The following is a 23289-nucleotide window of genomic DNA, read 5'->3' as shown; positions in this document are numbered from 1 at the left end:
GGGGGAAACAGCCTTTATAGAATCACTGGCCTCAGTCTTCGCACCAAATGATTCTCAGCCGATCCATTTAATGTAAAATAGCCATTTTTAGATCCATTAATAAACTTCACCAAGTGTTGAAATATCTTCTCTCGGTTCCATGAATTTCACAGTATTTCTAGTCTTCCACAGATAGAACGCAAACAAACTATTCACCAAAACCAAATACGAATGAACATTTTGGCATCTTCAAATTATTCAATAGTTCAGTGGACATGACCCCATTTCTCCATAACAGTGCAATACATTTGGAGTGATCCTAGAATACCAACAGACACCCAGAATTGGACACCAAAGTTCAAGACAAAAAAAGAGACATTTGAAAAAAGATATATAAAAAAAGAGACATTTGTCTAAAAAAAAGAGACAAAAACAATTTCAACTGTTATAACAGATATCAAATCAAAAAGCAGGCAGGCAGGCATATTCTCTCCAGAGCATGCAAGAACGAGACAGAGACAAACAGGGACAGAGTGACCAGCACGCAGCAGATAAGAGCAACTATCCACACAATTCGGCTTTATCTTTTATATGACAAGACAAAACTCTTAAAGTATGTGTATAATGTTGCCTTTTATGTGTAGTGTACTTATCTAACTACTGCATTTTGACTAGAAGTTCTCTTGAAGTTTGGAGACTGGTATACCGATGTGTCCAATTCATTCTGAAGAAGAGCACGTTGATATATACAGTACGTCAAGTAGGAAAGTAGGCTACATCCAGCACTGCAGGTATTAATACAAAAAGACAGTACAATATTCAAGCGCATGCTGAACAGAGAGCACTTGCGATTAGCACAGTCACAAATGATTAACCTTATTCCATTATGTCACCGTGGATAGAGGGCTTCAATAATATGTATCATAAACACTAACAGACGTCTATGTGGATGTAGCATCACTAAAACAACGTAGAATTTCATATAACGGAATATACAGTTCATTCACAACGTATTCAGATAAAGGATGCGTCTCTGGTCAGAATATTGATGGGAAAGCATATCTCCTAGAAGCTCCCGGTTTTGTTAATAACATAGCCTACTATACAGTCCAGGGTGATAGCAGTAATGCAATGATGTATTCTATTTCCCTCCAGCATCAATAACAGGCTATTTCTACAGGGAACAGTTGATCAGGTTGTGAGACCATAGCAGACGGTGACTGGGAGCTGGGATACTGTTTCATTTGAGTAGCACAACACACTAAAGACCAGTTGGCATTAACACAAGTTAATCATGCCTCATCTAATATGTGTGCATTGTATGAATAAATATATATTTTATTTAACCTTTATTTAACTAGTCAAGTCAGTTAAGAACACATTTTTATTTTCAATGACAGCCTAGGAACAGTGGGTTAACCGCCTTGTTCAGGGGCAGAACGACAGATTTGTACCTTGTCAGCTCGGGGATTTGAACTCGAAACCTTTCGATTACTAGTCCAACACTCTAACCACTAGGCTACGCTGCCGCCGTGATAGCGGTGGGTAAATCGTTCACTTCAACTGCCGATCAATGGAGGTCATCGTGTCGTTTCATAAGCACAGCAATGCGCTGCTTAGCAGCTGAATAACCATAGAATTACATAGGATCTCTGTGTGAATAACACTCTACTGGACATGGACATGATCCACTGAATTAAAACGTTCATGTTTTGCGCAATGAAATACTATTGTAAGTTTTGTTTACCTGCATATAAACACAGATAGTGTACATAAAGAAGTACTGTGCGTTGGCCTCTGGTTGTGTTGTGTCAACCAGTGTCACCAGCAGTGACTTAGTCTTTGCTGACCAAACAAGTGTGCAAATTAATTATAAGTTACTTCTGTGGCTCTTTAAATGCCACTTAAATAAAGCATTATTTGACCGCTTTATTTTCCCCGAGGAGGATATGAAGACCACTCAACCAATCAGAAAACAAGCTACACTGAGTAGGCAAACAAACAGTAGCAGACCAAGAGGACACACAGAGACAGAGACACACACTGGCAATGTGACACACAACATGCCGCAAGTGCAGAAGCACGGTAGTGACATAACACAAGCCCACACAGACAGAACAGTACAGCACGACCAATACAAGACAAGGGACAAGACAATACTGAAATCAATCAATTCAACACACATACAAGCACGCACGCGCACACACAAACAAACGGAGCCGCGCACATACAGAGTCACACGGTCAGGGTACAAGGCATGCAAGCGCGGCCACCGCTCTCCCTCCATGTGTAGATAGCCTCCTTTTAATTTCCAATTCCTGGGTCTCCATGGCAACAAGAAACTTTCCATGCAGAGAATGTCGCGCACGGAGTGAAAGCAAAAACAAAGGTCTGCAAACAAGGCCTCACAATGCAATCAATGCAAACGACTGTGTAGGCAGGTAGCCTTATAAGAGCTCAGTGAAACGTCTTCAGTCAAAGAAATGTGTTCATCAAATCAAAACCAATTTAACATGAGGGTTATTCATACCTCTGTTCTAGACGGTTTCAGACCGTTTTCTCTCTCCTAACTTTAGGAGTAAATTTGTTATAAAAAGGAAGTAACGACAGAAAATAAAGGACACACCAACCTTCTCGTAGCTCTGGGGGATGTAAGGGGGTTGATGTAGAACACAATGACGTGAGGGGGAGAGAGAGAACGGGGAAACACAGAGAGAGTAAAAATGGCCAGCTCAAAGCCTCACACACACACACACACACACACACACACACACACACACACACACACACACACACACACACACGTGTAAACACACACGCACATACACACTGGTTCTCACAGAACCACAGAACCCACTTAAAATGAAGAATCAGGAACTTCGAATTCAAGGGCTCAAGAGCTTAGAACGGCGAGTCTAGAACCCATAAAACTGAATCCAGAGATCCCGGTCTCCCTTACCCCAGTCGAGGTACCTAGAATAGGGGTCTTAAACTTCTGGAGGGCCACAGTGTCTGCATTCTTACTTTTTCGTATCTGATTTAGACTTGAGAAACCAATTGTTTTCCCTAGCAAATCAGTGCATTAAAGTGGAAGATAGTAGCATAAACCCTGTGGCCCTGAATTTACAATAAAACAAAGAGGGATAGGACAATAGTGATGTCATACTGTAGCAAAGGCCCTCGAACTGCACAGTGCAATAATACTTCCTGAAGAATCTGGACATGTATGACGCCATTGGCCCATCCCTCTTCGTCTACGTCCATCCAGTGGCAGTTATTATAAAATAGAGCACCTTGACGCAGCACTGGTAAAAACCCAGTTTAGTCTTGGATATTACCAATCTTTGATCACCAACTGGTGTTTCATTTGGTGGTTAAGGTTTGGTTGTGTTTGGTTAGTAGATGCCAATAGGAAGGAAATAAATAACAAAACAACATGTAAACAAACTGGCACTTAACACCTTGCTATATGTATAGTATAATAGCGACGGCTGTTACGTGTGTGTTTGTTATAGTGGTGTGTGTGATATAATGTATGTGTGTGAGAGATCTTACACCCGGGGTCAGTTCCTACCTCGCACATACAGGTTGGCTGGGGAAGAGTAGCGTACGCCCTGAGAGTTAGTGGCCACACACTCATACTTCCCCTGGTCGGTCTCTTCACTGTTCTCTATCTGCAGGGCACCTGAAAGACAAAGAGAGAGAGACAGATAGATTGAGAGAGAGAGAGAGAGAGAGAGACCGAGAGAGATAGATGGGGAGAGAGAAAGACAAAAGGGAAGAGTGGAAGAGAGAGAGAGAGAGAGAGAGAGAGAGAGAGAGAAAGAGGAAAAAGAGACATTACAATGGGTTAATTATTGATACATTCATAAATGAAATCTATTTTTACTCATCAACCCTCGTGCATCACCTAAAACTGATTAAAACTACCATTTAAAATGAGGGATTTTCCATTACTGGTTCATTTCTGCCATGAAAAATCCATGTTCCCCACAGCAAGCTAAATGAGAGTAGTTAACGATGCACTATAGGAGTCCCTGGAGCATATCTGAAGTTAAACAGAGGACTCAACATGGCAACACTTTAAATCCCCATTCAGCCTTCCCCCCCTCTGTTTCTCTGCACAATTCACTGAGGTGTATAGCAGCATTGTACATTATTATCCCAATCTCCTAAACCATGTTATTATGGCACATTATTATTATTCTTCCATTCGTTTTCTCCTGGAGCATGTTCTGCTGTAAACCCTTCACAATGCTTACAAGGCCCTTATCACAAACTGTGTGTGTTTGAAATGGAGCTAGGGGCTGGAACCACACACAAGAGTGTGCACAAACAAATCAATATGCACGCACACGCCAACCACCCCCACCGGACACACACACCTTATCCGAAAAAGTGTGTTAGACATGGAGACAGAGGAGGGACCGCAAAAGCAGGGGATTACTTAAATCTACCGCACAGTGGGGAAATTGAAACAAGACAACGACAAAACAACTCTCTCAGAAACACACGCACGCACACACGCACGCACGCACGCACGCACGCACGCACGCACACACACACACACACACACACACACACACACACACACACACACACACACACACACAGCTGCTTTCAGACTCACAAAGGCTCATAGCAGTGTGACGGAAAAGCGTACTACAGAATCTGACCATAACAGTGTGGATATGGTAGGGTGGGTATTTCTGTGTAAGACCTGTGACTGTGTATCTGTGTAGATAGGGGAAGAAAACAAGGAACTAGGTGAGTCACTGAGACACAGTTGCAGATATGCTTTTCAACAACATGGCTCAGAGGACAGAATACTTCAAATATATATTTTTCTTCTGGGCAGTGCAGGGGCGGTTCCAGGCATAAGTGACATTAGCGGTCACTTAGGGGCAACCGGTGGTTGTTGTCCTTGATGATATTTTTGGCCTTCCTGTGACATCAGGTGCTGTAGGTGTCCTGGAGGGCAGGTAGTTTGCCCCTGGTGATGCGTGGTGCAGACCGCACCACCCTCTGGAGAGCCCTGCGGTTGTGGGCGGTGCAGTTGCCTTACCAGGCGGTGATGCATCCCGGCAGGATGCTCTCAATTGTGCATCTGTAAAAGTATGTGAGGGTTTTAGGCAACAAGCCAAATTTCTTCAGCCTCCAGAGGTTGAAAAGGCAATCATCTCCACGATCATCTCCTTCGTTTTGTTGACGTTGAGTGAGAGGTTATTTTCCTGACACCACACTCCCAGAGCCCTCACCACCTCCCTGTAGGCTGTCTCGTCGTTGTTGGTGATCAAGCCTACTACTGTTGTGTCATCTGCAAACTTGATGATTGAGTTGGAGGCGTGCATGGCCACACAGTCATGGGTGAACAGGGAGTACAGGAGGGGGCTGAGCACGCACCCTTGTGGGGCCCCAGTGTTGAGGATCAGCGAAGTGGAGATGTTGTTTCCTACCTTCACCACCTGGGGGCGGCCCGTCAGGAAGTCCAGGACCCAGTTGCACAGGGCGGGGTTCAGACCCAGGGCCTCGAGCTTAATGATGAGCTTGGAGAGTACAATGGAGTTGACTGCTGACCTATAGTCATTGAACAGCATTCTTACATAGGTATTCCTCTTGTCCAGATGGGATAGGGCAGTTTGCAGTGTGATCTCGATTGCATTGTCTGTGAACCTATTGGGGCGGTAAGCAAATTGTAGTGGGTCTAGATTGACAGGTAAGGTGGAGATGATATGATCCTTGACTAGTCTCTTAAATCACTTCATGATGACAGAAGTGAGTGCTACGGGGCGATAGTCATTTAGTTCAGTTACCTTTGCATTCTTGGGCACAGGAACAATGGTGGCCATCTTTAAGCATGTGGGGACAGCAGACTGGGATAGGGAGAGATTGAATATGTCCCTAAACACACCAGCCAGCTGGTCTGTGCATGCTCTGAGGACGCGGCTAGTGTTACCATCTGGGCCGACAGCCTTGCGAGGGTTAACATGTGTCGGTGGCACTGTGTTATCCTCAAAGCAGGCAAAGAATGTGTTTAGCTTGTCCGGAAGCAAGACGTCTGTGTCCCCGACGTGGCTGGTTTTCCTTTTGTAGCCCATGATTGTCTGTAGACCATGCCACATATGTCTCGTGTCTGAGCCGTTGAATTGCGACTCCACTTTGTCTCTATACTGATGTTTTGCCTGTTTGACTGCCTTGCGGAGGGAATGACTACTCTGTTTGTATTCTGACATAATCCCAGTCATCTTGCCATGGTTAAATGTGGTGGTTCGCACTTTCAGTTTTGCGCAAATGCTGCCATCTATCCACGGTTTCTGGTTAGGGTAGGTTTTAATAGTCACAGTGGGTACAACATCTCCTATACACTTCTTGATGAAATCAGTAACCGTCTCAGTGTACATGTCAATATTATTCTTGGAAGCTAACCGGAACATATCCCAGTCCGCATGATCAAAACAATCTTGAAGCGTGGATCCCGATTGGTCAGACCTGCGTTGAGTAGTTCTTAGCATGGGTACCTCCTGTTTGAGTTTCTGCCTATAGGAAGGGAGGGGCAAAATGTAGTCGTGGTCAGATTTGCTGAAAGGAGGGTGGGGGAGGGTCTTGTATGCATCCCGGAAGTTGGAATAACAATGGTTCAGTGTTTTTCCAGCGCGAGTACTACTGTCAATATGCTGATAGAATTTAGGTAGCCTTTTCCTCAAATTTGCTTTGTTAAAATCCCCAACTACAATAAATGTAGCTTCAGGATATATGGTTTCCAGTTTGCATAAAGTCCAGTGAAGTTCCTTGAGGGCCATCGTGGTATTGGCTTGAGGAGGGATATACATGGCTGTGACAATATCCGAAGAGAATTCTCTTGGGAGATAATACGGTAGGCATTTGATTGTGAGGTATTCTAGGTCGGGTGAACAAAAGGACTTGAGTTCCTGTATGTTATTACAATTAAATCATGAGTCGTTAATCATGAAACATACACCCCTGCCCTTCTTCTGTCGGCGCAATGAACTGAGAATACAGATGGCTGGACCGACTCTGACAGTATATCCCGAGAGAGTATGTTACAATCCCTGATGTCTCTCTGGAAAGAAATCCTTGCCCTGATCTCGTCATCTTTGTTACCCAGATAGGTGAGAGCATGCCAAACGCTCAGATGAAACTCTACAAAACAATCTAAAAAGTATGTGTCAATGAAAACGTGCGTACAAAATGTTATCACATTGTAGCATTTCGGATTTCAAGTCAAACAGCCATTTTGATACATTGATATGTTTTCTTGATGCTACATGCATAGTCACTGCCAATTTAGCCTGCTCTAGTTTTGGCCTTCATGTTTTTTTTTTTAACACAATATACTTGCAGTGAAGCCACTCAACTACATCACATTAGTCATTTACTAACAGACTTACATCGAGAGCGACACACAGAAGCAACCAGGGTCCACACCACATGTTATTGCACACCACTTTTGACATTCATATTTATATCTTGTTGCTATATTTGCATAACTTAATCACATAAGCATTTTGCATATTGCTATTGATATGTTTAATAATTTATATTTATATTGTAACTAATATTATACAATTTGATAACGTAATTATGCATTCATGTACTATCATTATTCCTTGTTAATATTTTCTATTTCTTTGTCTCCCTGCAGAAAAACAAACATACATACTAAGTTACCCACCGGCTGGCCAATCCTAACAAGAATTATAGACTAATGCCAACTGTGAATCATATCTGACTGTAAAGGTTCTGGATGTGGCTGGTGCAGAGGAGTCAGCCGCAGGACAGCAGAGATGAGTAACACAATGAACTTTACTAAAAATTTCCAAATACATGAAGCAATACCAAGCTCACAAACATCGGACCAAACAATAAAACAATCACTTACAAAAACCATGGGGAAAACAGAGGGTTAAATAATGAACATGTAATTGGGGAATTGAAACCAGGTGTGTAAAACAAAGACAAAACAAATGAAAAGGCGATGGCTAGAAGGCCGGTGACGTCGACCGACTTCAGCAGAAGTCATGACACTGATTTACTTTTATTTTACTAGGCAAGTCAGTTAAGAACAAATTCTTATTTACAATGACGGCCTCGGAACAGTGGGTTAACTGCCTGGTTCAGGGGCAGAACGACAGATTTTTACCTTGTCAGCTCAGGGATTCGATCTAGCAACCTTTCGGTTACTGGCCCAACACTCTAACCACTAGGCTACCTGCCGCCCCGTATTGTGATTCAATCCATCTGAACAACCTTCCATGCCATGTATCATCATCTGAATATAAAGACTCAGGTCAGAGACATTAGCATAATGGATGACTGGTGGATCACATTGAGCCCTGGGCTAAACTTTGTATTAGTGCTCCTGCTAACATTAGCAGTCATTGCCTGTATTTTTTTCCCATAAATTAGAAATATAATGCCATATTTCCGTTGATTTTGAAGAATATTACTATGATTAATACCTTCCAGATCTTTGAATTGTCTTACTTTATCAATATAAAAGTGTGAAAAAACTGTTCATGTTTTGTTGTCATTTGATAATTTGCAAAGAACATTTTTACATTTGAAGCTTCAAAATCATGTCTCGAAAAAGTATTTTTGTGCTCATCAATTATTATCCTGAACAAACGTATTCATTTATATTTTCACAAAACAATCTTTTCTCGTGTCCTTTGTTTAAGCATAATACTACTCATAATTAAAAAAACGGAATTATGAGGAGTTTATAAACACACCATATAATAGCAGGGAATATACAAAAAGAGAAGGGATCTAATTCTGCACTACACAGGTTTCGAAAAACCATCAAAGTGTTTAAGAGCTTTAGAGAAAGAGGAAAGGACACCAAAACAGAAGTTAACAGTGTTTTCAACCTTTTCCGGGTTAATGCTCCCAGTCTCAGGAAAGGTGTCGCACAACTACATTATGTGGCGTTCCAACACACCATGTCATGTTTCAGAACACCCACGGATGTATGTTTCAATAAACCTTTAATCTGTCCCAATACCCTCATAACCATGTGTTTCAATACTGCAGCAAAGGTAAGTTTTCATCTCCTTTAAGGTGGTGGTAGCTCAGTTGCCACTAGTTTTAGTGTTACAAAGCCCTTCATTCTAACAGCGTAGACAGACGGACATACAGTAAGACAGCGCAGGAGAGGTGCGATCGATCCAGACACTGTGTGTATGTGGGAGAGAGAGAGAAGGGGGAGAGAGATAGAGACAAAGAGAAAGAGAAAGAGAGAGAGAGAGGGAGAGAGAGACATGAGAGAGGGAGGGAGAGAGAGAGAGAGAGAGGGAGAGAGAGAGAGAGAGAGACTCCTCCACAGGAGTATTGTATCTACACCTGGACAACAACTAATCTAGAGAGGCTGAAGTTACAGTAACAATCTGGAAACTATGGGGAGTTGTCTTGTTAGGGAATGTATGTGTGTACGTTCCTGCGTACATTCCTGCGTGTTTGTGTTTATTGAGCCGGCTCTCTCGCCGCTCTGCTAGCTGCAGCTGACCTCTTTGCTTCTCTCTCCTGCAGACACATGAAAGGCAAACGAGGCAGAACTCTCTCTCACTTCCCTCCTCCCTCTCCCTTTCCCTCTCTCGTTCTCTCCCTCGCTCTCCCGTCCCCATGGAACAAAGCAGAGCTCGGCGCAAAACAGGCATAACTTATCTGTGCAACAACCAAGCAGGAGAGCGGGGGGGAAAGAGAAAAAAGAAGGAGAAAGGGAGGAAGATAGAGAGGACTCTACAGCACTCTCTGAGACAACAGATCCTGAAACACAGACACACACACACACACACACACTCATAGACTCACACAGATGGAAACCAACTGATGGATTCTGTCAAAATGTAACATGTTTCATGTTAAACTGTAGTTTGTTTGTATCCTGTTTCGTGAATGAGTACTGTGAGTATTAATTGAGTTCAGGCCATGAAACTGTGTGTGCTAACTTAGAAAGGTTGACCTAATCCGATAAGAGGAAATTGCCTTGGATCAGAGAGCAGGGTCAGGCCCAGAACCGAAGATGGACGGGCTAAACAAAGATGTATAGCTGGGCAGGTGATGCCTACATGGGAAGAGTATATAATGTGTTGTGAACTTTCTAAATGTATGTACTCAGCTGACTGTACCCTTGGTATTAAGCACCTGAAACTTCTCTTGAGTTTTTGGTCTCAATTCCTAATTGCAAAGAGGTTTCAATAGCATTTTTCTTTTTAACAAAACCTTTTCACACACACACACACATATTGAAAGAAACGCACAGAGACAGATAACAACATAAATGGGAGTGGTTAACAATGGTAAGCTATACAAGAAACTAGGGTGGACAAGCCCTGAATATAATTATTTGACTACTCCACGTGTTCACTAAGCTAAGCTGCGTGGTCACAAAGATTTAGCTACTCCTAATAAAAAGTGAATTTGGGGGTGGTCTCCAGATTTTATAGAGTTGATCATGTGCTTTCAGTGTCCCTCTCCCATGCCCAAAATTGAATAGGAGAGATGTCTGCCCATCATCACTAACGCCCAAAAAAACTTAAAGGTTCACCCCAAAACCAAAGTTTGTTTGCTAATTTCACATGTCAAAAGTGGTCTAATGTCAAACCGAGTCCATATTGCACACCATATGTTGTGTGGATCTCACTTCGTACATTAGGGGCAATTCTGTAGGCCTCAAACCCAAATTAATGAGAGGATAGAGGATTGGCCTGCAGAGTTCTCCTAATGCGTATGGCAGGACCTACACAACAGATGGTTGTCGAAAATGTACACCACTTTTGAGTTATGAAGACTCTTGACAAACTTTGACTCTTGGACCATATGCCTCACTACACCTACTCAGGAGATGATGAATGGATGTGTGTGTGTGTGTGTGTGTGTGTGTGTGTGTGTGTGTGTGTGTGGGTGGGTGTGTGTGTGTGTGTGTGTGTGTGTGTGTGTGTGTGTGTGTGTGTGTGCGTGCGTGCGTGCGTGCGTGTGTGTGTAGACACTGGAGGGAGGAGAGGGATCAGGGAAAGAGAGAGGGGCCGTAGAGATGCAGAGAGGGATCTTCAGTGTCTTCAAGGGACTATACTGCAGAGGCTCTTAAAGTCGTTTACTTTTTGACCCATTAAATAAACAAAACCATGTTTCTATTCACAGCCGTCTCTAGTCAGTTTCTGTGACCCCAAAATAACTGGCTGTGACACACCAGTGGGTCCTGATCCACCATTTGGGAAAGACTACTTTAACGGTGTAGTGACTGTATGTAGTCTAAGAGACATACAATAAAAAGGTATGTGCATGGCTATGGTTACAGTAATACTTACTGAAGGCTGTTGACGATTATGGAGAAAAACAAAAAGGACGCAAGAAGCAGATGAGGGACGTGTTATTACCATGTTCTCCATGTGGAATTACCTTGCTTTGCACTCTGAGGCCTACCCAAAGGTGTTGCCAAAGTTGTTTCTAACAGGGGGGTGAAAAAATGTTTTTAGACATTTTTGCAAATGTATTAAAAACAAATAACAGAAATACCTTATTTGCATAAGTTTTCAGACCCTTTGCTATGAGACTCGGAATTGAGCTCAGGTGCATCCTGTTTCCATTGCTCATCCTTGAGATGTTTCTACAACTTGATCGGAGTCCACCTGTGGTATATTCAATTGATTGGACACGACTTGGAAAGGCACACACCTGTCTACATAAAGTCTCACAGTTGAAAGTGCATGTCAGAGCAAAAACCAGGTCATGAGGTCGAAGGAATTGTAATTAGAGCGCCGAGATAGGATTGTGTCAAGGCACAGATCTGGGGAAGGGTACCAAAAATATGTCTGCAGCATTGAAGGTACCCAAGAACACAGTGGCCTCGGGACAAGTCTCTGAATGTCCTTGAGTGGCCCAGCCAGAGTCTGGACTTGAACCCGATCGAACATCTCTGGAGAGACCTGAAAATAGTTGTGCAGTGACGCTTCCCATCCAACCTGACAGAGATTGAGCGGATCTGCAGAGAAGAATGGGAGAATCTCCCCAAATACAGGTGTGCCAACCTTGTAGCATCATACCCACGAAGACTCAAGGCTCTAATCACTGCCAAAGGTGCTTCAACAAAGTACTGAGTAATGTGTCTGAATACTTATGTAAATGTGATATTTCAGTTTTTTACTTGTAATACATTTGCAATAATTTCAAAAAAACAGTTTTGCTTTGTCATTATGAGGTATTGTGTGTAGATTGATGAGGGAAAAAATCGATTTAATGCATTTTAGAATAAGGCAGTAACGTAACAAAATATGGAAAAAGTTAAGGGGTCTGCAAACTTTCTGAATGCACTGTTTGCCAGACATGCCTAGACAATACGTCTGGTCTCTCCAGAAACATATAAAATGACATTGAACATGAAGAGGGCTTCAAAGGAGTGTGCTATGAACATCAGTTCAGATCTAGCTTGCTCTGTAGTAGTCCATTGAGAGTTTTGCCCTAAGAACAAACCTCCCCAAGAACATACTGAGGAATCCCGTGATTCATATCACTTCTGTATTCCTCACCCATTTCTTTCTCTCTCTCTCTCTGCCTGGCCTTTCTCTCTCCCTTCCCTCTCTCCCTTCCATCTCACCTGAGCGTAGTTGTTTGATGCGTCCCAGGCTGGACCTGGGTTCTACAGGTAGGAAATCTTTGAACCAGGAGATCTCTGGGTCTGGGATGCCGCTGGCAGCACACAGCATGGTGGCCGTCCTGGTCCTCTCTACCACCTTCAGCTGGGGTCCCATGTCGATGCTGGGGAAACCAAACGGCAACAGGTCCTCTGGAGGGTTAGGCATGGGGGAAGGGTGGGATGGAAAGAGGGGAAAGGAGAGGGAGAAGAGATATTGTTAAGTCACTTTGATGGCAAGTCATTTTAATTTGTCTCATAAGAGTTCCACAGAGAATGTGAATTAGAATCATGGAAGGTTTGATGTTTGGTAGCAACATGGAAGATAGATTGCAGAACCCCAGTATATCATGCCTTGGTATGATCAATGTGGTTAACATAAACCTACTACACATAAACCTACTACACATGCTGAGTGTTATGACACCATTGTCTCCATCTAAAATCATTTGTAGTCTCCTCAAAAACACCACATCACACCACACCCACAGATGGTGGCTAGACTCCCAAGCACACTTCAAACTACAATCCCTCTTGATTAATTGTTTCTCTTCGCTAGTCTAGCTGGCTGGTGGCCACTAGATTAGGTCAACTGTGTTGGTAAGCAAACAAATGATCCAGTAGGCCTTCAGTCACTAAGCCTGAAATGTCGCTGGTTTGAATCCCTGAGCCGACTTGGTAAAAAATATTTTGAGGTGCCCTTGAGCAAGGCACTTAAACCTAATTGCTCCTGTAAGTCACTCAGGATAAGAGCGTCTGCTAAATTACTAAAATGTAAAACGCCTGGAGCCTGGCCAGCTCATTGCTCCTACATGGCCTGTTGACACACATACATGTATTCCTGTGTTGTTCAGTTGGTAAGGCCAAGGTTATCGGATTCAATTCCCGCAGGGAACATATACACAATCTACGGTAAAATGTGCTGTTAGTCATTTTGGGAAAAGCTTCTACTAAGTGGCACATATTATGATGATATATCATATCCACAGTACAGACAGTGGGCTACCCCCTCCTCTGCTCCTTCCCCAGAGGCCTGGGCAGGTAGGTGGTAGTAGTGTCAGCTCTAATAGCTATGCACAGAAAACACTGGTATCCTCCGTGTTTCTCTGTGCCGTGAGGTGTATAGTAATTATAGCTCTAATGACTATGCACAGGCTTCCTTCTCAGATACAGCAATGTCAATTAGGCAGTCAGATAGCAGGGAGAGGCAGGGCACAGGGGGTAATAACGACTTGTTAGCCGGCTAATTATTAGTGTACAAACGATTAGGAGGAAAGACGTCTGTGACTGTGTCCGACTGCGTTGGGGCTTTGTGTTATTGCCAATGTGTATGTTCATGCTAATTCTATCAAGGTATGGGGAGAAATACACAATGGGACACAGAGAAAATCATACACAGGTGCCCAAACGCAGATGCATAAGACAGGGTGCACGTACACACACACACACACACACACACACACACACACACACACACACACACACACACACACACACACAACACACACACACACACACACACACACACACACACACACACACACACACACACACACACACTTTCTCTGGTGAATAGGCTCCCTTTGACTGCAGTCCAGATGGCCAGCCACATAATCATCCTTCCATCAGCCCTCCCTCGTTCCTTTCTTCCCCCCTCCTCCTTTCTCTCCCCTTCTCCTCCACCTGACACCCTTCTCCTGCACATACACATTCTTTCACACACACACACACACACACACACACGCACACACACACACACACACACACGTCCATCATGCTAGGTATCCCTTTTCTCTCCCTTCTGAGATAGATCATTTGTCACCATGACAACCAATTGAGTGTCAAACAGATCCCACTGAACTGGGCTCAGTTCAAATCTGTACCACAACAGAGTTTCTAACTAATGCTTCTAACAAACGTAACTATGGGCAAAACAGTCTGATTTAATACCAGAAATATGATCTAGCTGTTATTTCTTATCTCAACGGTTCCCCCTGCCAGCCATCCAGTAGTGTGTCACTGTAACATCTGTCTTCACCTGACTGTATCGCTATCTCATCAAAGATAGGCTGCAGAGAGCCTGTCAGACAGGCCCCACTCAGGAGAAAAGAACAGGAGGAGACAGAAATAGGAAGAAGAGAAGATGAGAATGGACGAGAGGGGGACTGAGGAGATGGGCAGGTGTGGAAGTAAGAGAGGGGGAGAGGAGGGAAAGGAGTGGGAAGAGAGGAGACAGGAGAATGGAGGGAGGGGGAGGGGAACGGAAGATGAGAAAAATAAATGAGACGAGACTCAAGTAGACTCAGTAAAAATCATTTCCACGTCAGATGCCCTGTCACCACCATTGCCTGGGTTCTGACCACATCCTGGCTAGCTGTCCAGAGGACACCCGTTTGAGGGGGGGATGCAAAACGAGCCGCAACACCCCCAACCCTCTCTGATCAATACTAATAACCTGGCTGAATGGACGCTAGCGATACCGCCATCGACAGGAGGGAGAAAATGAAAGAAAGGAGAGAGAGAGAGGGATCGATGGGCAGGTCGGGAGGCAAGGCCCTCCGAGGAGTAAAAGAGAGAGGGGGCAGAAAGTGTGGGGGGAGGGGTTGAGAAAAAGCGAGTGAGACAGATATAGAGGCTCACACGAGTGAGAGAGAGAAAGGAAGAGAGAGAAAGTGTAACATTTGAAATGTTATACTACATTTTAAACAGCTAATAATATAATATTTTAAATGTCCTTATTCTCTTCAAACATTTTGTCTGTCTAATGTTTACTCTTAATGTCCGATTGTTTTTGTCTTTGTTTTGTTTCATTCGCTTTGTTGGTTTTTGTCGTTTTTTTCTTTCGTTTTTGTTTTTTCCACTTGCTTTGGCAATGTAAACACGGTTTGCATGCCAATAAAGCCCCTTTGAATTGAATTGAGAATGAGATAGGCATAGAGGGGTCTTTCCATCACCTCAGGGTCTATTCTGCTGGCTGCTTGCTGCTGCATGGTGTAACTGATTGTTTATGAGACCAGACCACTGCAGTAGAGCACAGAGACAGAGAGAGAGCTTTTATGTATTCCTGTCTGCTCGCTGTCATTAGACGTACAGCATATGAGCTCTCCACATTATACATGGGTGTCACGCCTACTCCTGCTCCTCCCCTCCGGCACTCGACGTTGCCGGAATACTAACCACCGGTCCTGGATCCATCATTACGCACATTTGGAATCAATCATTACGCGCACCTGCAAGTCGTCATGAGGCACACCTGGACTCCATTACCTCACTTATAACCTCCCCTATATCTGGCACTCCCTTAGGTTCCTTCCCCAGTCAGTATTGTTTATGTGTTTCATGTCTATACGCTATTTGTGTTTGTTATATTGTTCCATATTCCGTTTATTATTAAAGTCACCACCTGCACTTGCTTTCCGACTCCAAGCATATACGTTACAATGTGGTAGAGTTTATGCACAGTACGGTGTGTGCCTAAATATACAGTGCCTTCAGAAAGTATTCACACCCCTTGACTTTTTCCACATTTTGCTGTGTTACATTGTTACATTTTTTAAAGATGAATGAAAAATGAAACACTAATATACCTTGATTAGATAAGTCTTCACCCCCCTGTTAGAAACAACTTCGGCAACACCTTTGGGTAGGTCTCATAAGAGCTTTGCACACCTCTATTGTGCAATATTTGCGCATTATTCTTTTCAAAATTCTTTAATCTCTGTCAAGGTGTTGGAGATCATAGCTAGACAGCAATTTTCTTATTTGTCTTTTTCTAAACAATACAGCAGAAACAGTAAAGAGTATATCTACATGAACAATGAAACGAAATAATACATATTTATTAAAATAATAAATAATAATAAAATAATCAACTAACTATGTTTAATTGCAAAACAGAAATTGCCATACTTGTGATATTGTATTGTTAAGAAGATATTATTAGTTAATCAGGTCTTCCTGGTTTGGGAATTGTATCCATTTCTCCCAGTTACTTTCAAATACAGGTTTTTGGAGTTTTAATATACACTGCTCAAAAAAATAAAGGGAACACTTAAACAACACAATGTAACTCCAAGTCAATCACACTTCTGTGAAATCAAACTGTCCACTTAGGAAGCAACACTGATTGACAATAAATGTCACATGCTGTTGTGCAAATGGTATAGACAACAGGTGGAAATTATAGGCAATTAGCAAGACACCCCCAATAAAGGAGTGGTTCTGCAGGTGGTGACCACAGACCACTTCTCAGTTCCTATGCTTCCTGGCTGATGTTTTGGTCACTTTTGAATGCTGGCGGTGCTTTCACTCTAGTGGCAGCATGAGACGGAGTCTACAACCCACACAAGTGGCTCAGGTAGTACAGCTCATCCAGGATGGCACATCAATACGAGCTGTGGCAAAAAGGTTTGCTGTGTCTGTCAGCGTAGTGTCCAGAGCATGGAGGCGCTACCAGGAGACAGGCCAGTACATCAGGAGACGTGGAGGAGGCCGTAGGAGGGCAACAACCCAGCAGCAGGACCGCTACCTCCGCCTTTGTGCAAGGAGGAGCAGGAGAAGCACTGCCAGAGCCCTGCAAAATGACCTCCAGTAGGCCACAAATGTGCATGTGTCTGCTCAAACGGTCAGAAACAGACTCCATGAGGGTGGTATGAGGGCCCGACGTCCACAGGTGGGGGTTGTGCTTACAGCCCAATACCGTGCAGGACGTTTGGCATTTGCCAGAAAACACCAAGATTGGCAAATTCGCCACTGGCGCCCTGTGCTCTTCACAGATGAAAGCAGGTTCACACTGAGCACGTGACAGACGTGACAGAGTCTGGAGACGCCGTGGAGAACGTTCTGCTGCCTGCAACATCCTCCAGCATGACCAGTTTGGCGGTGGGTCAGTCATGGTGTGGGGTGGCATTTCTTTGGGGGGCCGCACAGCCCTCCATTTGCTCGCCAGAGGTAGCCTGACTGCCATTAGGTACCGAGATGAGATCCTCAGACCCCTTGTGAGACCATATGCTGGTGCGGTTGGCCCTGGGTTCCTCCTAATGCAAGACAATGCTAGACCTCATGTGGCTGGAGTGTGTCAGCAGTTCCTGCAAGAGGAAGGCATTGATGCTATGGACTGGCCCGTCCGTTCCCCAGACCTGAATCCAATTCAGCACATCTGGGACATCATGTCTCGCTCCATCCACCAACGCCACGTTGCACCACAGACTGTCCAGGATTTGGCGGATGCTTTAGTCCAGGTCTGGGAGGAGATCCCTCAGGAGACCATCCGCCACCTCATCAGGAGTATGCCCAGGCGTTGTAGGGAGGTCATACAGGCACGTGGAGGCCACACACACTACTGAGCCTCATTTTGACTTGTTTTAAGGACATTACATCAAAGTTGGATCAGCCTATAGTGTGGTTTTCCACTTTAATTTTGAGTGTGACTCCAAATCCAGACCTCCATGGGTTGATAAATTGGATTTCCATTGATTCTTTTTGTGTGATTTTGTTGTCAGCACATTCAACTATGTAAAGAAAAAAGTATTTAATAAGATTATTTCATTCATTCAGATCTAGGATGTGTTATTTTAGTGTTCCCTTTATTTTTTTGAGCAGTGTATATATGTCATGTCAAGCTTTCCATATTAAAGATTTCTTGGATTATACTTTGCCATTCTTCAAATTGTGGTGCTTCTGCTTTATAACATTTCCTTATCATGGCTTTTTTACTTGCAGCAAGGATAACTTTTATCAGGTATCTGTCATTGCCCATCACGTTCTAGGGACTTTCAACACCAAACATATTTTAACACCGAACATACATTATCCCAAAACAATCTTCTTGACATCTACATGGCCATACAGCCGCCATTATGGCATTTGTATTCCTAGCTGTTGACTTTTGATTCTAGGAGTGAAAAAAAACTGGTCAACAAAACTTCATCTCCTCGTCTTGAGTTTGTAGAAGTACAGTACAGGCCAAAAGTTTGGACACACCTACTCATTCAAGGGTTTTTCTTTATTTTTACTATTTTCTACATTGTAGGAGACATCAAAACTATGAAATAACACATATGGAATCATGTAGTAAGCAAAAAACTGTTAAACAAATCAAAATATATGTTATATTTGAGATTCTTCAAAGTAGCCACCCTTTGCCTTGATGACAGCTTTGCACACTCTTGGCATTCTCTCAACCACCTGCAATGCATTTCAATTAGCAAGTGTGCCTTGTTAAAAGTTAATTTGTGGAATTTCTTTCCCTTGTCATGACTACTTTCATTAATCTGATGACTGTTATTTATCTAATCAACTAACTATGTTTAATTGTTACCCGATTAATCATGTAACAATTAACTCATGAATTAATCACTAGGATTAGGATTATTATTAAAATCATAGACACCTGGTTTAAATTATGGATCAAACTCAAACCATTTCTATATTCTGATTTCCTCTTCCAGTTTGTGTTGTTTCACCATCGAAAACCAGAGGTCTAGTGTAAATTATGATATATAGGGTTCAGTATTCCTGTTAATGTCCGAAATGTGTCTTTATCCCCAGCTACAGACTGGATTAGGCAGCCTTGAATGACAGGCTTAATATCTTTCCGAATAGCACTGTATTGTGAGTCACACCAACACACTAGTTGTGCAGCTAAGTAGTATTCCCCCCACCCCCCCCTTGTCTTTAGGGAGCTGTAGAGTCAAATATCTAATCCTTGGTTTCCTGCCATTCCAAATGAACCATGATATTAACTTGTCCCACAGATTGAATTGTTTCAGGGGGACCTCGACTGGTAAAGACTGGAATCTGGGGAGACTATTCATTTGAACTTTCTCTATTCTAGAGCTGAAATCTAAAGGGAGAAGGGACCATGTCTATATATCTTTATGAATATTTCAGATAATTGGTTTGTATTTTGTTATATATAGCTTTGAATTATCCTTTGTTAGGTTTACCCCTAGATATGTAACCTTTTCTGAATTTCAGTTGAAACCAAATGTATATTTTATTTCCTGCAATACGGTGTAATTAAAGCATAGAATTTGTGTGTTGTGTACATTAAGTTTGTATCGTGAAAAATAACCATATGTTAGTTTTGGGAAGCAAGTGTTGGGGTCAGTCATTTGAACTAGCACATCATCAGCATATAAGGCAATTTTATGCTCTTTTCCTCTGATGCCAATACCATGTAATTAATCATTTTGCCTTGTTGCTTGAGAAAGGGGCTCAATATACTGTTCCTGAGTGGCGCAGTGGTCTAAGGCTGTATCACATCTGGCTGTGATTGGGAGTCCCGTAGGGTGGTGCACAATTGACCCAGCATCCTCTGGTTTTGGCTGGGGTAGGCCATCATTGTAAATAAGAATTTGTTCCTAATTGACTTGCCTAGTTAAATAAAGGTTAAATAAAACATTTTAAAATACTTTAATTCTACCTGTAGGCTCATGGTAAATGGTTTTAAAACATTGGATTGCATCTTTTTTTAAGCCAAATCTCTCTACAACGTGATATAAATGAGTCCAATTAACACTATCAAAAGCCATTTCTCTATCTAAACTGACTAATAGTGCTTCTGAATTGTTTTCTTTAATCAGATTGATGTTATGTAGAGATCTTCTGATGTTTTGGGTTTGATGGCCTCTAATAAACCCGGTTTGGTCCAACTCAATTAGATCCGGCATAAAGGTTTGAAGTCTCCTGATGATAATCGAGGTGTATAGTTTATAGTCAAAATTCAAAATTGAGATTGGCCTATAATAATTACTGAAATGTTCTTTGTCTTTACCCTCTTTTGGTATGACAGTAATGATGGCTTCCTTTGATGAGGGAGGGGCTTCACCCTCTTTAAGGGTGAAGGATAAAAGTAAAGGAATGAATTCTTCCCTATTTGGGGAGTTTTCTCCCATTCTTCTCTGCAGATCCTTTAAAGCTCTGTCAGGTTGGATGGGGAGCGTTGCTGCACAGCTATTTTCAGAACTCTCCAGAGATTTTAGATCGGGTTCAATTCCAGGCTCTGGCTGGGCCACTTAAGGTCATTCAGAGACTTGTCCCAAAGCCACTCCTGTGTTGTCTTGGCTGTGTGCTTAGGGTCGTTGGGCTGTTGGAAGGTGAATCCTCTCCCCTGTCTGAGGTCCTGAGGACTCTGGAGCAGGTTTTCATTAAGGATCTCTCTGTACTTTGCTCAGTTCATCTTTCCCTCAAACCTGACACCACCATGCTTCACTGTAGGGATGGTGCCACGTTTCCTCCAGACGTGACACTTGGCATTCAGGCCAAAGAGTTCAGTCTTGGTTTCATCAGACCAGAGTTTCTCATAGTCTGAGAATCTTTAGGTGACTTTTTGAAAACTCCAAGCGGGCTGTCATGTGCCTTTTACTGAGGAGTGACTTCCATCTGGCCACTCTACCACAAAGGCCTGATTGGTGTAGTGCTGCAGAGATGGTTGTCCTTCTGGAAGGTTCTCCCATCTCCACAGAGGAACTCTGGAGCTCTGTCAGAGTGACCATTGGGTTCTTGGTCACTTCGCTGACTAAGGCCCTTCTCTCCCGATTGCTCAGTTTGGCCAGGTGGCCAGCTCTAGGAAGAGTCTTGCTGGTTCCAAACTTCTTCCATTTAAGAATGATAGAGGCCACTGTTCTTGGGGACCTTCAATGCTGCAGAAATGTTTTGGTGCCTCGACATTATCCTTTCTCGGAGCTCTACGGACAATTCCTTTGACATTATGGCTTAGTTATTGCTCTGACAGGTGAGTGCCTTTCCGAATCATGTCCAATCAATTGAATTTACCAAAGGTGGACTCCAATCAAATTGTAGAAACATCTCAAGGATGATCAGTGGAAACAGGATGCACCTGAGCTCAATTTTGAGTCTCATAATTAAGGGTCTGAATAATTATGTTAACAAGGTATTTCTGGTTTGTATTTTAAATAAATGTGCAAAAATGTCTAAAAACCTGTTTTCGCTTCGTCATTATGGGGTATTGTGTGTAGATTGATGATTTCTTATTTTTATTTCATCTATTTTAGAATAAGGCTGTAATGTAACAAAATGTGGAAAAAGGAAAGGGGTCTGAATACTTTCCGAATGCACTGTAGCTCCATTCTTGTGTATTTTATTTTTCTGCTTTTGTGTTACCATTTTATTTGTATCTTTAAACTGCATTGTTTATGGCTCCTAAGCAAGAATTTCACAGTATAGTCTACACCAGTTGTATTTGGCGTAAAAATAAGTATTCTTGCGATCTAACTACCCCGCTATTCAATGTGCTCTAAACAAATTAAGGGAATCGTTCACAAACATAGGCACATTCGAAAGATCCGATGACAGTGTGGGTAATGTGTTTTTGGACCCTCCCTTGGTCGTATTCTTGTGGGGCAGAAATCTCAGAGATCAATTGGTAAACTCTGATTTACCACCCCAAGATATCCCTTGCACAATGTCTATTTGCGCCCCTACTGGATGGAAACTACAAGTGTAATGGCTGTGCTCAATGCAATGGCACTTATAAATGTAGATCCTTCAAACACCCTCAAACAGGGAAATCGATCCCATTAAAGGTGTTATTACGTGCTCCACTAAGGCAGTTATTTATCTTATAACGTGTCCTTGTGGTAAAAATGATGTGGGTAAAACAAAGCGTGAATTAAAAGTACGTATCTCAGAGCATCGTAGCCCCGTTAGGTGCAAAAACTCGACTTAACCAGTTGCGGCCCACTTTTTGGAAACAAACCACTCGATTTCTTCCCTACGTTATATCGGCATCGAACAGGTCACCCTCCCTAGGAGAGTGGGTGACCTCGACAATTTATTGTTAAAACGAGAGGCTGCCTGGATCTTTAATATAAAGACCCTTGCTCCCTTCGGTCTCAACATAGACTTTGATTTGAGCCATTCTTGTGATTACTGTGATTTTGCTATTGCAAATGTTTGTAGGCCTATGTAGCCAAATTGTAACTATGATCGTATGTTATCCATTCATGTTTTTGGTATGTTGTTTTTTTTACATCAGAGAATTAACCAATGATATCGGCCATGATTGCAGACACCTGTGTGTGTGTCCTTTGACACTATATAAACTAGTCACCCCGCAGTGTTTGTCATTATACCCTGATGAAGACGGCTTATCTGTCGAAACGTATGATATTAGGGTAGTAAATTATTGCATCTGAGCTCCTAGAGTGTGTGGCTGTCCTTAAAATTTTCAAGTATTTGGCGCATATGACATTTTTTTAATTTTTTATTTGATTTATCATTCAAGGCCAGGTTGTTTTTATTGATCTCAGTTCGCCACTGTCAGAGTAGCCATTCATTTTAGTGGTATTAAAAAAATATTTTGTTAATTTATTCTATCATGTAATCTACGTCGAATTGCATGAAATGCGTTTATCAAAGGCCAAAAAATGTCCAGACCCTGCTAAAAGATTTTCCCCATGTGTGGAAATCCTAAAAACACATCTGCTCAACTCTACGCCACAGTGCAAATGCGATTATAGGTGCATGCAATGGAGATAATATAAAGAAACCTAACCTACTGTACCTACCGCCATGATACGATAGCACCTTGGTCATGTTTTAAACCAATGCATAATTCATCAGACACACACACTCCTCAATTCAACGTCTATTCCACGTTGGTTCAATGTAATTTCATTGATATGACATGAAAACAA

General features: G+C 42.7%; 1 protein-coding gene across 3 annotated transcripts in view; it reads right to left on the bottom strand.

The window, feature by feature from the left end:
* Window positions 1–23289, bottom strand: part of LOC106600038 (receptor-type tyrosine-protein phosphatase S) — a 97615-nt gene that overhangs the window by 38888 nt on the left and 35438 nt on the right. For all 3 annotated transcript variants that reach the window (XM_082973507.1, XM_082973505.1, XM_082973506.1), the window contains exons 6-7: window positions 12593–12781; window positions 3554–3664 (exon numbers count right to left, since the gene is read on the bottom strand). In XM_082973507.1, the coding sequence (XP_082829633.1) occupies window positions 3554–3664; window positions 12593–12781 (300 nt within the window). The remainder of the gene's footprint in view (window positions 1–3553; window positions 3665–12592; window positions 12782–23289) is intronic.

The sequence above is a fragment of the Salmo salar genome, chromosome 03 (assembly GCF_965601325.2).
Source record: "Salmo salar chromosome 03, fSalSal1, whole genome shotgun sequence".
NCBI classification, from domain to species: Eukaryota; Metazoa; Chordata; class Actinopteri; order Salmoniformes; family Salmonidae; genus Salmo; species Salmo salar.
Note: the sequence above shows the minus strand (reverse complement) of the source record. Positions and strands in the feature narration are given on the sequence as shown.